The 19,861-nt window shown below is 45.5% G+C and overlaps 1 protein-coding gene across 1 annotated transcript in view; it reads right to left on the bottom strand.

Annotated features, from left to right (window-relative positions):
- The window catches only part of LOC126293287 (tenascin-X-like), a 126,877-nt gene that overhangs the window by 48,211 nt on the left and 58,805 nt on the right, over positions 1 to 19,861 (bottom strand). Inside the window, exon 2 of the mRNA XM_049986408.1 lies at positions 2,350 to 2,599. Coding sequence (XP_049842365.1) covers positions 2,350 to 2,597 — 248 coding nt within the window. The 5' untranslated portion in view covers positions 2,598 to 2,599. The remainder of the gene's footprint in view (positions 1 to 2,349; positions 2,600 to 19,861) is intronic.

The following is a 19,861-nucleotide window of genomic DNA, read 5'->3' as shown; positions in this document are numbered from 1 at the left end:
ACTGCGGTGTTCCTACACAACGCCACAGTCTATCGTTTCTGCAGCATTCTCCAGATTCAAAACTCTCCACTCGACACAGTCACTGACGTCACTGACATACCAGCAACATGGTTGGCTGCTCATTTACAACCAGGCACACGGCGGACACCCGCAATGAGTAGTCTTTTTTCACAAAAAAGGTCGCTTATTTAAAACGGTTCACACAAGTAAACGAAATTGAACACAGGCATGGACCAGATTCAAAGACTTGTTTCGAAAGGATAACACCAGTATCTCTCAGTATAATTCAACACATCAGTCTGCTAAAGCACTGGAAGCTTCAATGTGTCTACACGTAACTCAATTCAAACGCCTTCAGAACCGACCAGGAAAGACAACGATGCCGACCGACCGCCGTGTCATCCTTCAGCCAACAGGCGTCACTGGATACGGAGATGGATCAGCATGTGGTCAGCACACCACTCTCCCAGCCGTTGTCAGTTTACCCGATCGGAGTTGCTACTTGTCAATCAAGTAGCTCTTCGAATGGCCTCCCAAGTTCTGAGTTTCTCCCCCCCCCCCCCCCCGACTCGTCAACAGCACTCGACAGACAAGGACGGTCATGCAAGCAAGTGCTCGACAGCGATGTTACCGTTGCGGTAAGGACGTTGCCATCTATGGAGTGGGCGAGGAGTCGCTCCCTAGTTTTAAATATCCATGTTTTGTGATAGTTGATGTTTATTAAGGAACGTCGTGGTGTTTTGTTGCAAGATATTCCGTAGCAGTTTCTAACGTTGGCCGACGAGAATGCAGGAAACTTTACTTTACAAGAGCGCGCCCAGGTCACTTCTTGGTTTGAAGTGTGGGGATGTGCAGCCCTCGTTCAGCGATGGCGGCAAGGTGTTCGTGGTCCTCATGCCACACCTGATGCTAAAACCGTAAGGAATTGCCACACCAAGCTAATGACAACTGTGTCCATAAACCATGTGGACGAAGACCTTTAGTGTTGTGATCTCCAGAAAATGTAGCAGCAGACACATCTTCAACGCACAGCTCTGCTAAATCTACACGCCATGCAGCAGTGACATGGTGTGTGTGTGTGTGTGTGTGTGTGTGTGTGTGTGTGTGTGTGTGTGTTAAAGAAGGACCTCATCTTGAAACCCCGTTATAATCTGGAGTTATCGTGATAGAACTGTGACAGGCAGATGGATTGTGAGGGAATTATGCTGTCATGTCATAACGATTGACTAGATTTGTTCAAGAACATTTAGAGTGAGGAAGTGGTGTTCCATCATGGGGATTCATGAATCAATACAACTGCCATTACTGTGCAGGAACAAATGCAAGAATGACAAAATCACGAAGTCGACCAACATTGACAGTTGGGTCCAATTAGACTGTGGATCGTCTCACTGGTCCATTCATATTGAAAGAGAGAATGAAAAGTGACTGGAATCTCCAGTGGCCACTAGTCCACTAGTATCACAGTGGGACAGTGTTGCGGATATTCTTTTTCAGCATGACGGAGCAGCATCTTATTTCGCGTGCATTGCTTGTGACTGGATGGACAAACACTTCCCAGGACGTTGGTTGTGATGGTGAGGACCCCCGAGAACGACCTCTGAGAAGTTCCGACCTCACGCTTTGTGACTTATGTGGTTGGGCCAAAGAAGAGGTGTGTTAAACAAAGCCTCACACTCTGAACGTATTAGAGGGAAGGGTCACAGCTGACCTTGAAATGTACCTGTAACTTTCCTGCAGATATCAATTGATGACATTTCTATACAGTTACACCGTTTGGCTGACAGCGGAGGAGTATATATGTACACATATTCTCACTGTCCTGAAAACATAACTGGTTTCATGTGCAAATATTCATTAATTAAAAAAATACAGACCTTTAAAACTAGGGAGCGACTTTTCACCCGCCTTCTACAAATTCTGCCAATCTTATTTAAGGGAAAGCCACAGCGGCGAGGCCGGCAAAGCCACAGCCGATGGGCCAGCAAGTCCAGAGAGGACAATCTAACAAAGGTGGCTGGCTGGCAAATCCACAACTAGTGGTATGGCAAAGCCAGAAAGGACAACATGGGAAAGTCAGAGAGGCCGGCCTGACAATGGCAGTGGGTCCAGAGTGGCGACTCCACATCTGGTGGGTTGACAGGTGCAGAGAGGACAACCTGGCAAAGCCGGCTGCACTGGCAGAGCCAGAGTGGCGGCCTAGCTGCTGCAGTCAAGAGGACAATCTGGCAAAAGTAGCTGCGATGGCAAAGCCAGAGCGGCCTGTCTGGCAAATTCAGAGCCAGCTCGTGACCCGGCCAGCAAGGGTGAGTACTTTATAAACAAAAAGCCACGGGCTGGTGTACTCACAGGACTCTGGTGACGCCACAGACGCCGGTCTCCCTGAGGAACGCGGCGCCGTCGGTGTATCTGGCAAGGTGCTCCCTGGTGCCCGGCGGGGCGGCGGGGTCCGTGGCGTTGCGGACGGCCGTGGCGTTGGCCGGCTTGCCCTTGAACCAGCCCTTGACGGTGTGCACCACCCCGGCCTCGGCCACCCCAACGTCCCCCGCCAGCAGCGCCGCGGCCGCCACCAACAGCACCAGCCGCAAACGAAACATCGCTGCAAAACGAGAGGTGGGCAACGATACAATGACGGCGAAATAAAACGTTCAACTGGTGAGACTATTCAATATTGGCACGCAGTGGAAAAACTAGTAAAAAATGGTTCAAATGGCTCTGAGCACTATGGGACTTAACATCTGTGGTCATTAGTCCCCTAGAACTTAGAACAACTAAAACCTAACTCACCTAAGGACATCACAAACAACCATACCCTAGGCAGGATTCGAACCTGCGACCGTACCGGTCGCGCGGTTCCAGGCTGTAGCGCCTAGAACCGCTCGGCCACGCAGGGCGAAAAAAACTAGTACACTGTTACAGATTACAGACTCTGAAATACACTGTTGTGCCAAAACACTATCATTAGCTCATTAATAGCGTGTAGGTCCACCCCTCTAACTCAATTCGGCAGCGATTCTGCGAAGCACGGATTCGCAATTCGTTGCTCGGTTTCCGGACGTATGTGGTACCACATGTCTATCGACAGCCAATTCACGTAAATTATGTGCAGTGGTTTGTTGGCGCTGAGCTGGCACCCAATAGCGTGTCAAGTGTATTCTGTTGGGTTCAGGTCAGGGGAACGTGGTAGCCAACACGTAAACGCGAGTTGACTGACATGTTCCACCAACCACTGTAGCACGATTATGGCCTTGTTACACGGACAGTTGTCCTGCTGGAAAATGCTGTTCCCTCTGGGGAAGACATTGGGGATCAATGGAAGCAGGTGGTACACAAAATGTAGTATTACTTGAAGAAAGTCATCTCTCTTTAAACATAAAAATAATTGAAAATCTTTTTTGCGCGGATGTGTGCGCTCTTTTTTAAAAGGAAATATTTCATCTTGTCTGTGAAAATTGTAATAAGACATATGAACTGTGAATTCAGATGAAAGACAGAGTATTAAGTCTGCAGCTGAAACGAATCCGAGCTACGAAATGTCTTATGTTTATATAAAACGAAAGGTGATCGAGGAGCGTGGCTCCTGTCAGCAAACGGTATCTATTTTGTTTGACTCCTTTGAACAGAGAAGACGTAATGTATGTAAGTCTCTACTCGTATCTTAGAATAAGCTTCTGACTTACAATAAAATACAATCCTGGAAATTGAAATAAGAACACCGTGAATTCATTGTCCCAGGAAGGGGAAACTTTATTGACACATTCCTGGGGTCAGATACAACACATGATCACACTGACGGAACCACAGGCACATAGACACAGGGAACAGAGCATGCACAATGTCGGCACTAGTACAGTGTATATCCACTTTTCGCAGCAATGCAGGCTGCTATTCTCCCATGGAGACGATCGTAGAGATGATGGATGTAGTCCTGTGGAACGGCTTGCCATGCCATTTCCACCTGGCGCCTCAGTTGGACCAGCGTTCGTGCTGGACGTGCAGACCGCGTGAGACGACGCTTCATCCAGTCCCAAACATGCTCAATGGGGGACAGATCCGGAGATCTTGCTGGCCAGGGTAGTTGACTTACACCTTCTAGAGCACGTTGGGTGGCACGGGATACATGCGGACGTGCATGGTCCTGTTGGAACAGCAAGTTCCCTTGCCGGTCTAGGAATGGTAGAACGATGGATTCGATGACGGTTTGGATGTACCGTGCACTATTCAGTGTCCCCTCGACGATCACCAGAGGTGTACGGCCAGTGTAGGAGATCGCTCCCCACACCATGATGCCGAGTGTTGGCCCTGTGTGCCTCGGTCGTATGCACTCCTGATTGTGGCGCTCACCTGCACGGCGCCAAACACGCATACGACCATCATTGGCACCAAGGCAGAAGCGACTCTCATCGCTGAAGACGACACGTCTCCATTCGTCCCTCCATTCACGTCTGTCGCGACACCACTGGAGGCGGGCTGCACGATGTTGGGGCGTGAGCGGAAGACGGCCTAACGGTGTGCGGGACCGTAGCCCAGCTTCATGGAGACGGTTGCGAATGGTCCTCGCCGATACCCCAGGAGCAACAGTGTCCCTCATTTGCTGGGAAGTGGCGGTGCGGTCCCCTACGGCACTGCGTAGGATCCTACGGTCTTGGCGTGCATCCGTGCGTCGCTGCGGTCCGGTCCCAGGTCGACGGGCACGTGCACCTTCCGCCGACCACTGGCGACAACATCGATGTACTGTGGAGACCTCACGCCCCACGTGTTGAGCAATTCGGCGGTACGTCCGCCCGGCCTCCCACATGCCCACTATACGCCCTCGCTCAAAGTCCGTCAACTGCACATACGGTTCACGTCCACGCTGTCGCGGCATGCTTCCAGTGTTAAATACTGCGATGGAGCTCCGTATGCCACGGCAAACTGGCTGACACTGACGGCGGCGGTGCACAAATGCTGCGCAGCTAGCGCCATTCGACGGCCAACACTGCGGTTCCTGGTGTGTCCGCTGTGCCGTGCGTGTGATCATTGCTTGTACAGCCCTCTCGCAGTGTCCGGAGCAAGTATGGTGGGTCTGACACACCGGTGTCAATGTGTTCTTTTTTCCATTTCCAGGAGTGTATGTTAGAAATGGGTTTTAGTTTAAAGATATTTAACCCCGCAATTATTAAGTGTTCATGATTTATGATTTTGTAATATTTCTTTCAGGAAAGATAGCTGGAACCGCGAACTCAACAGAACATGGTAAAGAGATGCAATGGAGTTCGCTTTCAGCCGTTGCAAAACGCGTCCCCCAGATTTGCGAATCATTTAACAGTGTCCATAAATCCGTAACAATACGAGGGGTTGCAGATCTCTTCTGAATTGCAAGTTGCCAGGCATCCCAGATATGCCCAATAATGTTCATGTCTGGGGAGTCTGGTGGTCAGCGGAAATGTTTAAACTCAGAAGTGCGCTCCTGGACCCACTCTGTACCAATTATGGATGTGTGGGGTGTCGCATTGCCATGCTCGAATTGCCCAAGTTCGTCGGAATGCACAAAGGACGTGAATGGATGCAGGTGATCAGACAGGATGCTTACGTGTGTGTCACCTGTCAGTCGTATCTAGACGTATCGCGGCTCCCATATCACTCCAACTGTACACGCACCATACCATTTCAGAGCCTCCAGATTGAACCGTCCCCTGGTGAAAGACGCGGTCTAAGGATTCATGAGGTTGTCTGCACACTCGTACACGACCATCCGCTCGATGCAATTTGAAGCGAGACTCCTCTGACCAGTCAACATGCTGCCAGTTATTAACCGTCCAATGTCGGTGCTGACGGGCCTAGGCGAGGCGTTTTGTGTCGTGCAGTCATCATGGGTACACGATTGGGCCTTCGGCTTCGAAAGCCCATATCGACAATGCTTCGTTGAATGATTCGCACGCCGACACTTGTTGATGGCTCAGAATTGAAATCTGCAGCAATTTGCGGAAGGATCGCACTTCTGTCACGTTGAACGACTCTCTTCTGTCGTCGTTGGTCCCCTTACTGCAGGATCTTCTTCCGGCCACAGCGTTGTCGCACATTTGATGTTTCACCGGGTTCCCGATATTCTCGGTACACTCATGAAATGGTCGCAAAGAAAAATCCCCACTGCTGTGTCCCATCGCTCGTACGCCGAGCACAACACCACGTTCACATTCACTTAAATCTCTATAACTTGCCATTGTTGCAGCAGTAAGCGATCAACAACTGCTCCAGACACTTCTCTTACATAGGCGTTGCGACCGCAGCGCCATCTTCTGCCTGTTTACATACCTCTGTATTTGAATAAACATGCCTTTCCACAACTGTGGAAAGTAGTCGACGTATAGGACTCCATTGGGATACTTCCGTAGTTATGTTCGAAACGCCTTTCGGAAGTCAAGCAACGTGGTGTCTACCTGGGTGCCGGCATCTAGGGCTTTCTAGGTCTCGTGGACGAACAGAGGGAGCTGGGTTTCAAACGATCGTTGTTTTCGAATGCCATGCTGATTCCCACAGAGATTTTAGGTCTCCAGAAATGCCTTAATACGCGAGCATAAATCATGTTCAAACTTTCTACTACAAAGCGACATTGTGGATGAATTCCTATAGTTTTGTGCGTCTGTTCGACGACTCCTGTTAAAACTGGAGTGAACAATGTCTTTTTCCAATCACTAGGAACGCTTCGCTCCTCCAGCGACTATTTGACCGTCGTCTCTTCTAGCGGATAGCAGGAACTGTGGTGGCGTAAGCTGTCGCTAGCACACCGGTCTGCAAAGATGCAGCGCTAAAATCGATATTAGGCGCTGGGTCAAGCGCGTTTTCCACGAGAGAGGATCGAGACCGACTCGCAAGCAACGATCCACAGCAGGTACACTACTAGCCATTAAAATTGCTACACCAAGAAGAAATGCAGGTGACAAACGGGTATTCATTGGACAAATATATTATACTAGAACTGACATGTGATTACATTTTCACGCAAGTTGTGTGCATACACACTGAGAAATCAGTACCCAGAACAACCACCTCGGGCCGTAATAGCCGCCTTGATACGCCTGGGCATTGAGTCAAACACAGCTTGGATGGCGTGCACAGGTACAGCTGCCCATGCAGCTTCAACACGATACCACAGTTCATCAAGAGTAGTGACTGGCTTGTTGTGACGAGCCAGTTGCTCGGCCACCATTGACCAGAGGTTTTCCTTTTTGTGAAAGATCTAAAGAATGTGCTGGACAGGGCAGCAGTCGAACATTTTCTGTATCCACAAAGGCCCGTACAGGATTTGCAACATGCGGTCGTGTATTATCCTGCTGAAATGCACGGTTTCGCAGGGATCGAATGAAGGGTAGAGCCGCGGGTCGTAACACATCTGAAATGTAACGTCCACTGTTCAAAGTGCCGTCAATGCGAACAAGAGGTGACCGAGACGTGTAACCAATGGCACCCCCTCCATTACGCCGAGTGATACGCCAGTATGGCGATGAGGAATACACGCTTCCAATGTACGTTCACCGCGATGTCGCCAAACACGTATGTGACCATCATGATGCTGCAAACAGAACCTGGATTCATCCGAAAAAATGACGTTTTGCCATTCGTGCATCCACGTTCGTCGTTGAGTACGCCATCGAATATGCTTCTGTCTGTGATGCAGTGTCAAGGGCAACCGCAGCCACGGGCTCCGTGCTGATAGTCTATGGTGCTGCAAATGTCGTCGAACTGTTTGTGGAGATGGTGGTTGTCTTCCAAACGTCCCCATCTGTTGACTCAGGGATCGAGTCGTGGCTGCACGATCCGTTACAGCCATGCGGATAAGATACCTGCCATCTCGACTGCTAGTGATACGAGGCCGTTGAGATCCACCGGAGCTTTCCGTATTACCGTCCTGAACCTACCGATTTCATATTCTGCTAACAGTCATTGGATCTCAACCAACGCGAGCAGCAATGTCGCGATACGATAAACCACAATCGCGATAGGCTACAATCCGACCTTTATCAACGTCGGAAACATGATGGTACGCATTTCTCCTCCTTACACGAGGCATCACAGCGACGTTTCACCAGGCAACGCCTATCAACTGCTGTTAGTGTATGAGAAATTGGTTGGAAACTTTCCTCATGTCAGCACGTTGTAGGTGTCGCCACCGGCGCCAACCTTGGGTGAATGGTCTGAAAATCTAATCATTTGCATATCACAGCATCTTCTTCCTGTCGGTAAAATTTCGCGTCTGTAGCACGTAATTTTCGTGGTATAGCAATTTTAATGGCCACTAGTGTATTTAGGCCGCCGCAGCCTTTGTCACTGACTCGTTCTAGTTTGGCATCTTTCACTGGCAGAGCGGCCTCGCTTAGTAACAGGCTACGACGCTGCGTAGCGGGACTCGTGCTGTTCCAGCAGTACCGGTATGACTAACGTCTGTAATAGCAAGATTACTGATATTGTCTACAAGAGGACTATTACTGAGGAGCTTACACCAGTTTATTTACATAAAGTCATATTAATCCAGTTTTGCATTTGTGTTTTTGTAAGAGGATACGGGCCACCCATAGTAATATCCTCTCCCCTGCTTTCTATGGTACAAGACCTTAGGCCTACAGTGGAGACGAGGATGGTATACTACAGGAACAAATGAGTGTTATCTGTCAAATGTGTCGCCTCGCGCAAACAGTCGACCGGTAGTGACGCAATCGGCTGGGAAACGTGAGGCCGACTCTAAACTACTGTCAGCTCAGCTGGAAGGCCTGCCTGTTTCTGCTGGAGTCGCGCCTACGTGAGATACAAGTTGGTCAGGAGTTCTGCCAGATCTCGTCTGCGGGCCTTACAATAAGCCAGTCGCCCAGTGACACGTGTAGCCGACGCGACTGTGATATCGTAAAAAAAAAGAATGATTACCGTCATGGGAGAAGCTGTAGCTATAACGATTACTTTGTGTGTGTTTTATGTTCTTAGAAACGCCTCTCACTGTCTTGACCGGAAGATAGTAGTGCAGACTTATTTCGAGGTTTCGTATTTTTATTTGTGTTTCTTTACGGATGTATTCTGAGGCAGTGCGGCTAAAAGAAAAACTGTTCAGCAGAATCGAGCAGCGAGAGTACTGTGTAAAATAGATCACCGTACATCTCGCGAAAACGCTTTTGACCCTTTGTTGGGCAATGTTGCTCCGAAGCAATACACAGGGTGAAAAGTATTTAAATCGACAAACTCTGGGAGATTGTAGGGGACATCAAAGCAAATATTTTTTCCTAATGTCATTTTTTCCTATGAGGAGTATTGAAACCGGTAGAGGAAGATCTCTCTGGCGGCAAATTAATTAAAGCAACAAACACTTTTCCATTTTTTATGACAACCCAATTTCAATTACAGTTTATTTTCAAAAACGCCTCAATTGACACGTAAACAAAGGTTACACCGTCGCATTGTGTTCTGTCTGACACGGGCAAGAACCCCAGGAGTATCCTGAATCGTTCCTGCTGCTGCTACTATCCGGGCAACCAGATCCTCTTCTGCTGCAACAGGAGTTGCGTAAACAAGGTTGCGCATCTCTCCCCAGAGGGGACATATCTGGGTATCGAGCAGGCCATGGTACAGGACCACCTCTGCAAATCCACGTTTCTGGGACCCGCCGGTCCAGGAATCGACGCACACGACGACTGAAATGTGCCGGCACCCCTTCGTTTTGGAACCACATGCGTTGTCTTGTAGGGAGCGGGACGTCTTCCAGCAATTCTGGCAGTGCTCTGGCGAGAAAATTGTAATAGTGCCTGCCATTTAATGGCCTAGGTAGCAGATACGGCCCAAATAAACAGTCCCCAACAACACCGACCCACACATTAACGAAGAACCGCACTCGATGAGCGCTAGTAACTGTGGCATGCGGGTTATCCTCACTCGAAACATACGAATTGTGCATGTTGAAGACTCCATCACGCCCGAACGTTGCTTCAACGGTAAACAACACAGAGGATGGGAATGTAGGATGTATTTCACACTGCTCCAGGTACCACTGCGAAAACTGTGCTCTGGGTGGATAACCAACTGGTTCCAGGTTGTGGACACGCTGTAAGTGAAGTGGACGTAACAAGTGCTCTCGATGGACTGTTCTTACATTCTTCTGATTCGTCCCCATGATACATGCAATTTCACCAGTGCTGATTGAAGGATCCCACTCCACATGCTGCAAGGCAGCTTCCTCAAATTGCAACGTTCTTACCGTGCGACGGCGTCGCTGTCCAGGTAATCTGCTAAATGACCCGGTCTAATGCAGACGTTGGTACACAGCAGCAAAGGTCGTATGATGCGGGATACGGCGATTAGGATATTGTTGTTGATAAACCCGCTGTGCAGCTCGTGCGTTGTGGTGCGCTACGTACTACGCACTAATCGTATCAGTGTACTCACTCCAGGTGCATGACTCCATTAGTAACCAGAGACAATGCACTACTATACTGGTGGACAGCAGTTGCCTAAAACTGAAGAGCGTAATACGGCCTCCAGCGGTTTAAATACTTCTCATAGGAAAAAATGACACTAGGGGAAAATATTTGTTTTGATGTCCCCTACAGCCTCCCAGAGATTGTCGGTTTAAATACTTTTCACCCTGTAGAAATCAGGATTAGTTTACAGAAAGGAAAACAGTCTCCGACCATTTGTTTGACACTGGTGAAAAGTAACGTGTCCTCCCTGTGATCCAGAAATATACAGAGGGTGAATCACCTGAAACTTGCACCGCTGATACTGCGGAAATGGGAAGTCCTATTGATGTGCGCTTTTCGCAGAATAGATTGCTAGTCATGGGCTCGTGTTATTAGTCAATAAACAGATTGTAATACTACTTAGAAAGTGTACTGTATTTTTGAGAAAACGTACACTTTTTAAATGAAACACTGCCTACTAATATTAACAAACTAAAAGTAGGGTAAACTAGAACGTTAGTGGTGTTTTGTTGCAGGATTCTGGTTCGAGTCGTTTACTAGATATCGTATTTTGGAAAGTTTGTAACACTTGCTTGTTTTGACACAAACTAATGTTACCCTCTGGGAGGGTTTTTAATTTTGAGTTTCGACCGTGCGTGTGTCTAACGGATTAAAGTATCGGACCGTAATTTTGAATATATTGCAATTAATAGAAAAACTAAACAGGCTTTTACTTTGTGGATAATGAAAGTAGTAAAGTTCATATACGATGAAAAATCGGACGGTCGCCAGCCCAATTAGGCACATTAATTTGAAATATTATGTTTACTAAAACTGAATATTAGTAGTTGTAGTGACTTTCAACAAGATTCCCTTTGAATAGCACACGGGACAAACACGAACACAGGGCAATCTAAGTTGTGGATAGCAGTAGTTACCATTAATGCGCAAACCAGTAACCACAAAAAGCAAAATTGTACCCGATTCTTAATAATAACACAGTCACTATCATTACATGACTCAGTATTGAGATGTTACCTCAAGAAGCACCGAACTAAAGTTGGACATGGAGGGGCTCCTGACTTAACTGACATATAAATACCACAAATAAATAATACCACAATTACTCTATTTATACTCCCATTTATAGAAATATTCTTCAGTAGCGGTAATATTCCAATTATTTTTCTAATATGAGAAGAATATGGTGGGGACCCATGACCTGATACTGTATCACTAGTCAAACTCTACGTGAATTTTAACACATTTAATACACAGAAATAAATCACTAATTTGTTAGAAGTAGGACAGACGGTTTTCTGAACACTTACGAGAGGATCCTGCATAGATTCGTGATTAGGATAAAAGTTACGGTTCTGAACGCAGGTTTATAGCACTTAGATTATTATTGAAAGCACACAACTTAACTGGTCCATGCTCTGATACACATCTGTATGCATGAAGCTGGTGGAGCAGTGGCGAAGTAGTGGTGGCAAGCGACGTGGCGGCTGACTGCACTCACGGCTGTTCGTGTTGAATGCGCTTTACAATTTCTTCTTGGCGACGGATTTTTAGCGTGTCAGAGCCATTCCTTATGGCCAAGAGTATCATACAACATCAATATCTACATCCGAAGCAAAATTTCTTGCAAAACTATTTCCAATTGCCTCCCTTGGCACCCTCGATGTGTACCATGCAACGGCTAGCCACTGATGAATGCCGTTCCCACCAAAGAGCCTCCCAGTTCGATCGCCAAAACCACCTTTTACGTCGCGCCGAGCCACTTCCGTTGCGGAGGGACTTCCCTATACCTTTTACGTTATACAATACAGGCGTCCTCAGCATGAACCAGCTTCCAATAAACAATGTTTTCTTTATAAACATGTTATTGTTGTGGTCTTCAGTACTGAGACTGGTTTGATGCAGCTCTCCATGCTACTCCATCCTGTGCAAGCTTCATCTCCCAGTATCAACTGCAGCCTACATCCTTCTGAATCTGCTTAGTGTATTCATCTCTTGGTCTCCCTCTACGATTTTTACCCTCCACGCTGCCCTCCAATGCTAAATTTGTGATTCCTCGATGCCTCAGAACATGTCCTACCAACCGGTCCCTTCTTTTTGTCAAGTTGTGCCACAAACTCCTCTTCTCCCCAATTCTATTCAATACCTCCTCATTAGTTATACGATCTACCCATCTAATCTTCAGCATTCTTCTGTAGCACCACATTTCGAAAGCTATTCTCTTCTTGTCCAAACTATTTATCGTCCATGTTTCACTTCCATACATGGCTACACTCCATACATCTACTTTCAGAAAAGACTTCCTGACAAATCTATACTCAATGTTAACAAAATTCTCTTCTTCAGAAACGCTTTCCTTGCAATTGCCAGTCTACATTTTATATCCTCTCTACTTCGACCATCATCAGTTATTTTGCTCCCCTAGTAGCAAAACTCCTTTACTACTTTAAGTGTCTCATTTCCTAATCTAATTTCCTCAGCATCACCCGACGTAATTCAACTACATTCCATTATCCTCGTTTTGATTTTGTTGATGTATAAACATACATATATTATAAAATTTCATTATTTTAAACATTATGTAGCTTTTTTTGTACATGCATCACAAACTTTAAATTTCCTGTCACAAATCAATGGCCTTAAGTAACAAACACTTCATAATCACAGATACACAGTTACATAGTATAAGCCTACTTCTAGTCGATATAGATGTTACAAGTTTTCACTCTGACACTTGTTTATGCCACTCTGCCTGCGTAGTGGATAGTTACGATGTTATGTTTTCTTGCAATGTGCTGTGTGTTCCTTGCGACTTGCTGGTCAGTGCGTGACAGTCTAAGCAGTAGGTAGTGAGGACGATAGAATTTACCAATGCAGAAAAAGCCAGTATGCTCGTAGTTTATAGAGTGTGCAGGAAGAATGTAGTTCGTTCTTTTACGGTGAATGCGGCAAGACATCCCAACTGACGTCAGCCATCTCGTCAACTATTTAGCAACCTCTTCAACCAGTTACCTGAAAGTGGTTGTGTAAAACGTAGACACCGCAACAGAAGGAAACAAGTGACGAGAGAAGAGGGGGAAATGAATGTTCTCGGTGCTGCTGCACTTGATCAGCACGTCAGCTCCCGCGCAATCGTACGAGGGAAGAGGCGTGAGTCAGACTGGTGTCGAACGTAACCGCCATCGACATAAGTGCTCCCCATTCTCTCTCTCTCTCTCTCTCTCTCTCTCTCTCTCTCTCTCTCTCTCTCTCTCTCTCTCTCCCCATCAAGAGCTGATGAGACTCGTGTTAACTTCTGTACATGGGCACTAAGAATACTACAGATGTATAATCAGTGTTGTTTAGCGATGAAGCCGCAATTACAAATCTTGGCCAGGTAAAATGCCGATAAATGCACTACTGGTGCCCGTTGGCTTCGTCATGTGGAACGTCAACGTCCATGGAGTGTAAACGCGTGTCGTGGGGCAGTGAACCATCAGCTCACAGCCTCATGTTTGATAGACGGAGCACTGACAGTGCACAAGTATCGAAGCCTCCTAACAGACCGTCTTTGAAGGATGCTAGGAGACATTCCTGTGCCGAATAGGAGGACCGTGGGATACCAAAATGGCTGACCAGCCTGTACTGCACGAAGTACTAGAGCCTGTGTTCCCGAGTTGTATCCAAATCGTTGGACCGGACGCAGGGGACCCGTACCTTGGCCGGCCCGTTCTCCCGATTTGACCTACCAAGTACACCCGATGGTATTGCAACGACATATTACCGCAGCCTGCTCGGTCACCTCCCCTGAAATGCTGTCACGTGTGCTGCTGCTGACGGTGGTCATTTTGGACACAACCTGTGATGGCCAGCTGTGTCGTTACTGGTCGGAATTCGTATAACTAGGGTATGTACCTTAGTGTGTACAAGTGTCGGTGTGGGAACTTTTCCAAATAAGATATCTCGTAAACTACTCGCACTAGAGCCCTGCGACAAATGCCACCGACATTTTAATTTACCCCACTTTTAGTTTTTTAATGTCAATAGGCATTACTCCATTTAAAAAGAGTGTACAGAAAAAATGCACTTTCTAAGTATATATACCTACACAAACTGTCAAACCACCACCCGAGCCACAAAAGAGACATGATTAATACGCTCGTAACGCGAGCAGGACGAATATGTCAGCCGCAGAACCTCAGACGCGAAATGCGACACCTGGAAAGTGTTGTGAGGAGCAATGGGTATTTCGCAAATTATATTAGAAGTGTAACAGAGCCGAACACTCGGCGAAGTAAGAAATCAGGAAAAGAAATGTCAGGTACGGCCTTTCTGCCATAAATTCCCAGAGTGACGGACAGAATCGGCCCTATATTGCGCAAACGTGGCGTAAAGACTATTTCAAACCGACAAGGAAGATCAAAGAGTGTCTCAGGTCGGCTAAGGAATAAAAGGGACCCACTTGCAATGTCGAGAATATGCCGTATACCATGCACATGCGGAAAAGTTGATGTCGGATTGACTGGACGATCGATCAACACCAGGGTCAAAGAGCATAAGCGACATTGCAGGTTGGGGCACGTGGAGAAATCGGCCGTGGCTGAGCACGCACTGAGTGAGACCGACCACGTAATAAAATTCGCCGAAACGGAAGTTCTGGCTGTAGAGAAGCACTACCACACGCGCTTGTTCAGAGAAGCTGTAGAAATACAAAAACACGGGAACAGTTTCAACAAGAAAGAGGAAAGCCTTAAGGTAAACGGATCCTGGTTTCCCGTACTGCAGCGAACGACCGTCGCAGGTTGCAAGAGGAGAACCGTACCGGAAATGACCGCGGAGAAGCCCTCGGACGTTGGCGCGGCAGGTACATATAGTCAGCGGCCGCGAGCTCGGCTCCAGTTCACCACCGGCAATGGAGGGTGAAGCATTGACAATGCCAGCCACTCGCGCTGGCGAAACGTCAGTAAAATCATTAGATGAACGTCGGCCGAAAAATCCGAGACAGAAGCCAATGCGCAGATTGTCAACAAGTGGTCAGGAAAGCCTTAACAATTTTATATTTATAATCTGTTTACAGGCTGACAATACGAGCTGCTGATCACCAATCCACTACGCATCAATAGCACTTTATGTTTCCGAAATATCTGCGGTCCAAGTTTTAGGTGATTCACACTGTAGAGTAGGTGAGTGTTTCACCTGCGGGGTACTTTACCTAGGAACACATGAAGTTTCCTAGCTGGTGCTTCCGTCTAATGATCTGTTTTAGAATCGCATGAAGGAATGCGCACTACAGACCGTCATTATCAATTTTGGGCATTTTGTACAGTTGTATTGTGAGACATGAAGTTGTGTTTGTGCGGCGATGGTAAATATTTCAAGTTCTACATATTCAAGTGCTGTGCAATGCATTAAAGCTATTCAGAGGATATCATTAATTCTTATGTTATAGAGCTTTAGAATGAATAAAATAATGTAAATTTTTAAAACTAGTTACATAATGCGTGGACAGTTAAACCCTACTTCGTCAGTTCTGCACCACCTTGTACTTGGAAACTGAAGCAGGTCTTCTACCACAGAATGTCTGATATTTTTGGAAACGAACTGAGTTTCTTTCAATGTCTCATTCTTGAGAAAAGGATTTTTCGTTAGATGCCAACTTCTATTTCAAAGTGGTTTCAACTTGTCACTCCGAAATTTCGTTTCTAAATTTCATTTCCCTTACACGCTGTTATTGTGTAGCACAGTTATAATGCAACACACATGTTATTAACACAGTAATGACAATATTTTTCTCGTGAGCAACACTTAAATTGCAATCTGATATTTTTGTTCTTAGGTACACGACCATGTAGTACATTGGAACTGTTGTTCGCATTTCGAAAAAACTTATTCTTGCGCAGCAATTTTTGTAATTTCAGAGAAAGACTATAGAACAACAAAGTGAACACTCTCATTTCAGTGTGTATAATAAGACATAACTCCTGTTTCAGTGATGACCAGTCTGAAACATTCAAAGCTGCAATACTGTGCCGTTCTCTTAGCTGCAAAACCTATCAGCAGCAATATTCCGAATGCATAGCTGTTTGTGTAAGTGGTAAAACATGTTAATTTTTTTTTTTTTTTACTCTGCGCAAATTCTGACCCCAGAATAAATCTTGCATTTATTTTTTGTAGTAGAAGATCTAAAGGTGAGTTTTAATGCTAAATATCACATGGCTGTGCAGTCTGTAATATACGAAATTGGTCATAAAAATGTCGTCCCTTGTATGCAACATTGAGAATCTGTGGTCAATTCCTATTGGTTTCTGTCATAACATGCATTTTGCCTGTAGCCACCATTGTCGGTCTATGGTAGTTCTGTCAGGATAAAATGGATGCGACGAAGTGCTGGAAGTCCCCGTGTCAGAACTTTGAGGTCGGAGGCTTGTCCAGTGCGTTTAGCGGTCCAAATGGTAGAACATGCGGATCTACGGATTCTTGAAAGGAGTCTATTGGCGTACACTTGTATGTGGCACCCTAATATTGTAATGACATTAATGTAAACTACTAAAATGAAACTATTATATTGTAAACGATGTATGTCTCTGATGGGCTCTATAAAGCGGATCGCTGACTTTGCACGACCGCAGAGCCAAAGCTACTGCTAGCCGCACGGGATTAGCCGAGCGGTCTGGACTGTGCGGCTGGTCCCGGCGGAGGTTCGAGTCGTCCTTCCGGCGGGGGTGTGTGTGATTGTCCTTACGATAATTTAGATTAAGTAGTGTGTAAGTTTAGGGACTGATGACTTAGCATTTAAGTCCCATAAGCTTTCACACACATTTGAACATTTTTGAACAAAGCTACTGCTTCTCGTCTGAAGTTATCGTGTTGGACTAAGAGAGCGCTTGGCGCACAGCAGTGAGTGTGTATCAGACTACGAGCGAAAGAGGATGCAGTAGGCAGTTTTTATGGTGTGCTCTGTAAAGCCACCTAGTCTTAGATTATAATGTAGGAATGTTCTCATATCAATATTTTGTGTTACACCGTACGTACAATAGGTTGTTAAAATGATGAGTGATTTTATAATAGAATAGATTAAATGCAAATTTAATTGTGACAAGAAAGGATTACTGGATTGATGTTACAAAGAAGCTTTACGAGAACATATATTATTGGAAATATGAACGTGGAAGCAAAAGTCTTCTCGCAGTTAAGGTAAAAAAAAAGAAATTATTTTTTATCACTTTCCTTTTGCCAGCACGTTACTTTAAATGAATTGGCTGATAATTGTTAACTGTGAGTTCTGTGTTCAATAACCCCAGAATGCACGTAAACGGATTTGATGTTTATGCTAGTTAGATATTTCCCTTTCGTACTGTTTCTAAGATTTGTTAACATAGGTGTATGTAATTTGAAGATCTATGTTTTTTAGCGATGTTAGATACTACTTGTTGCACAGATATCATTGTTTGTGGCTATGTCAGCAAAGAAAGATTTTCATTTAGAAAAGATGATGAAATTTTTCAGAGCAATGTAATTTCAGTTGTCAAATGTTTTGAAAAGCCAAATAAAATTTCTCTATTGAAAAAGTCAGTGCTACCAATTCACCCAAATCACTACCGCCTCCCCGTTTTTTTAAAGACAACCAATTTTTCTTAAATGTTTTCATTTATTTGCCAAAAGAATTTCATGTATGTTTCACAGTAATACGGCGAGCATTGCACACCGCTGAGCCTGTAGCTACTATATTTTATTCTTCTTCATAAGAGAGCAGAATATAACGCGATCCACCGTTGCTGCTGTAGACTTTAAATAATGTTATTAATTTTTTATGTGCACTGTGACCAAAGTTATCAGTTTTGAACAGCACTAGAGGATTCAGTACCTAATGGCCTGAATGTATTTTGCAGTGTCTGTATTTCTTTATTAGTATTGGGAGTTGCATTGCCAAATCAGTTCGTATAACGTTTTGCTAGAGTAAATACACCACTTGCAGTTACAACATGCTGCACGATAACTCCAGTTTTGTATGCATTCCCAGTTCAGGCATTCATTTAAGTATTTCAAACAAATACAAAGAACGTAATATCCTGTTAAGTCAGTTACATTTACAGTGGGCACCGCATCATTGAGATTGGACCGTAGATCGATGGAAAAGGGTAGCCCGATCAGTTGCATCATGTTTCTAGTTTCATCGACTCATTGGTGAAGAGATATGCCAACATCCAGGTAAACGTCTGCCCGAAACGTAGGTCTGTGGGCGATGATTATACAGTGGAGAACGATCACTTGGGCTTGCGCGGGACGTGTGATGATATTCGAAAACAGCGTATCAACTGTGGAGCGCGAACATTACGTGCTACGCTGTGGCTAGAACGGCGGTAGTAGGGCATTATTTGTTTACACATGACTGCGGCGAGAACGGTGGTAGTGAGTGTAATTTGTTTGCACAGATCACAAGCAAAACACGCGGCGCCTACGAACAGCTGCGCATCTGCGTCTGTCTTTTTTTCCCTCGTGTCGTCGCTTGCCTTAGAGCTGCCCGATCTTCGAGAAGAAATGTCTCCGAAGTGAGCATTCAGATGCGTAGAATTTATTTTGTGTTGTCGACAGTGGTGGCTCTAGATATACATTCTGGCTATTCACAAATTTTAAAATTCAGATAAATATGAGAGCGAAATTAAAAGCACCTGTTGTATAACAGTTAAGCTCGTCAACATATTTATATAACTTGAGTCGCTATAAATAGTAATAATAACAATTTGCATAACTTGTCTGAAAAAAGGAAAAGTTGTTTTTGAGAAATTTTGTTGTTTTGTGCATAGTTAAGCACAGGTTATGGGAAGAAGGAAATAATGTTTAACCTTTCGTTACTCTCCGTTTCGCATTTTGTTTCAGATTTTTCGTGCTTTTTTATTTTTGCGGACAAACGTACAAGATCCCTAATTCATGTATACCTGGAATAAAGTGAGCTCTTAGCTTTGAAGAGCAAAGTGAACGGGCAACACATAACGGCACCGTCACGTCAAGGTGTATTTATACTGTCCGTCAGATCACGTCAGTTCTCTTAGCCTGGTACCGAACGGCGGAAGTGGGCTTACGTGTCACGTTGTATTTATACGCAGAGTCTCATTATCGTATCGCATTTGAGGAGACAACAGCAAAATTTAGCAATGAGCACAGCAAATTTCATAACGTATTTCCTTGATCGATTTTGTTTGTTAAAAGTGCTAAAAAGAGAAACGACTTCCCGAAACACTGAATTTAATTGCTAGGGAAAATACACTACTGGCCATTAAAATTGCTACACCAAAAAGATATGCAGATGATAATCGGGTATTCATTGGACAAATATATTATGGCCGCGTGGTTCTAGGCGTTACTGTCTGGAACCGCTACGGTCGCAGGTTCGAATCCTGCCTCGGGCATAGCTGTGTGTGATTTCCTTAGGTTAGTTAGGTTTA

This window comes from Schistocerca gregaria, chromosome 10 (genome assembly GCF_023897955.1).
Source record: "Schistocerca gregaria isolate iqSchGreg1 chromosome 10, iqSchGreg1.2, whole genome shotgun sequence".
Lineage (NCBI taxonomy): Eukaryota > Metazoa > Arthropoda > Insecta > Orthoptera > Acrididae > Schistocerca > Schistocerca gregaria.
This window is presented reverse-complemented; position numbering and strand designations above follow the sequence as displayed.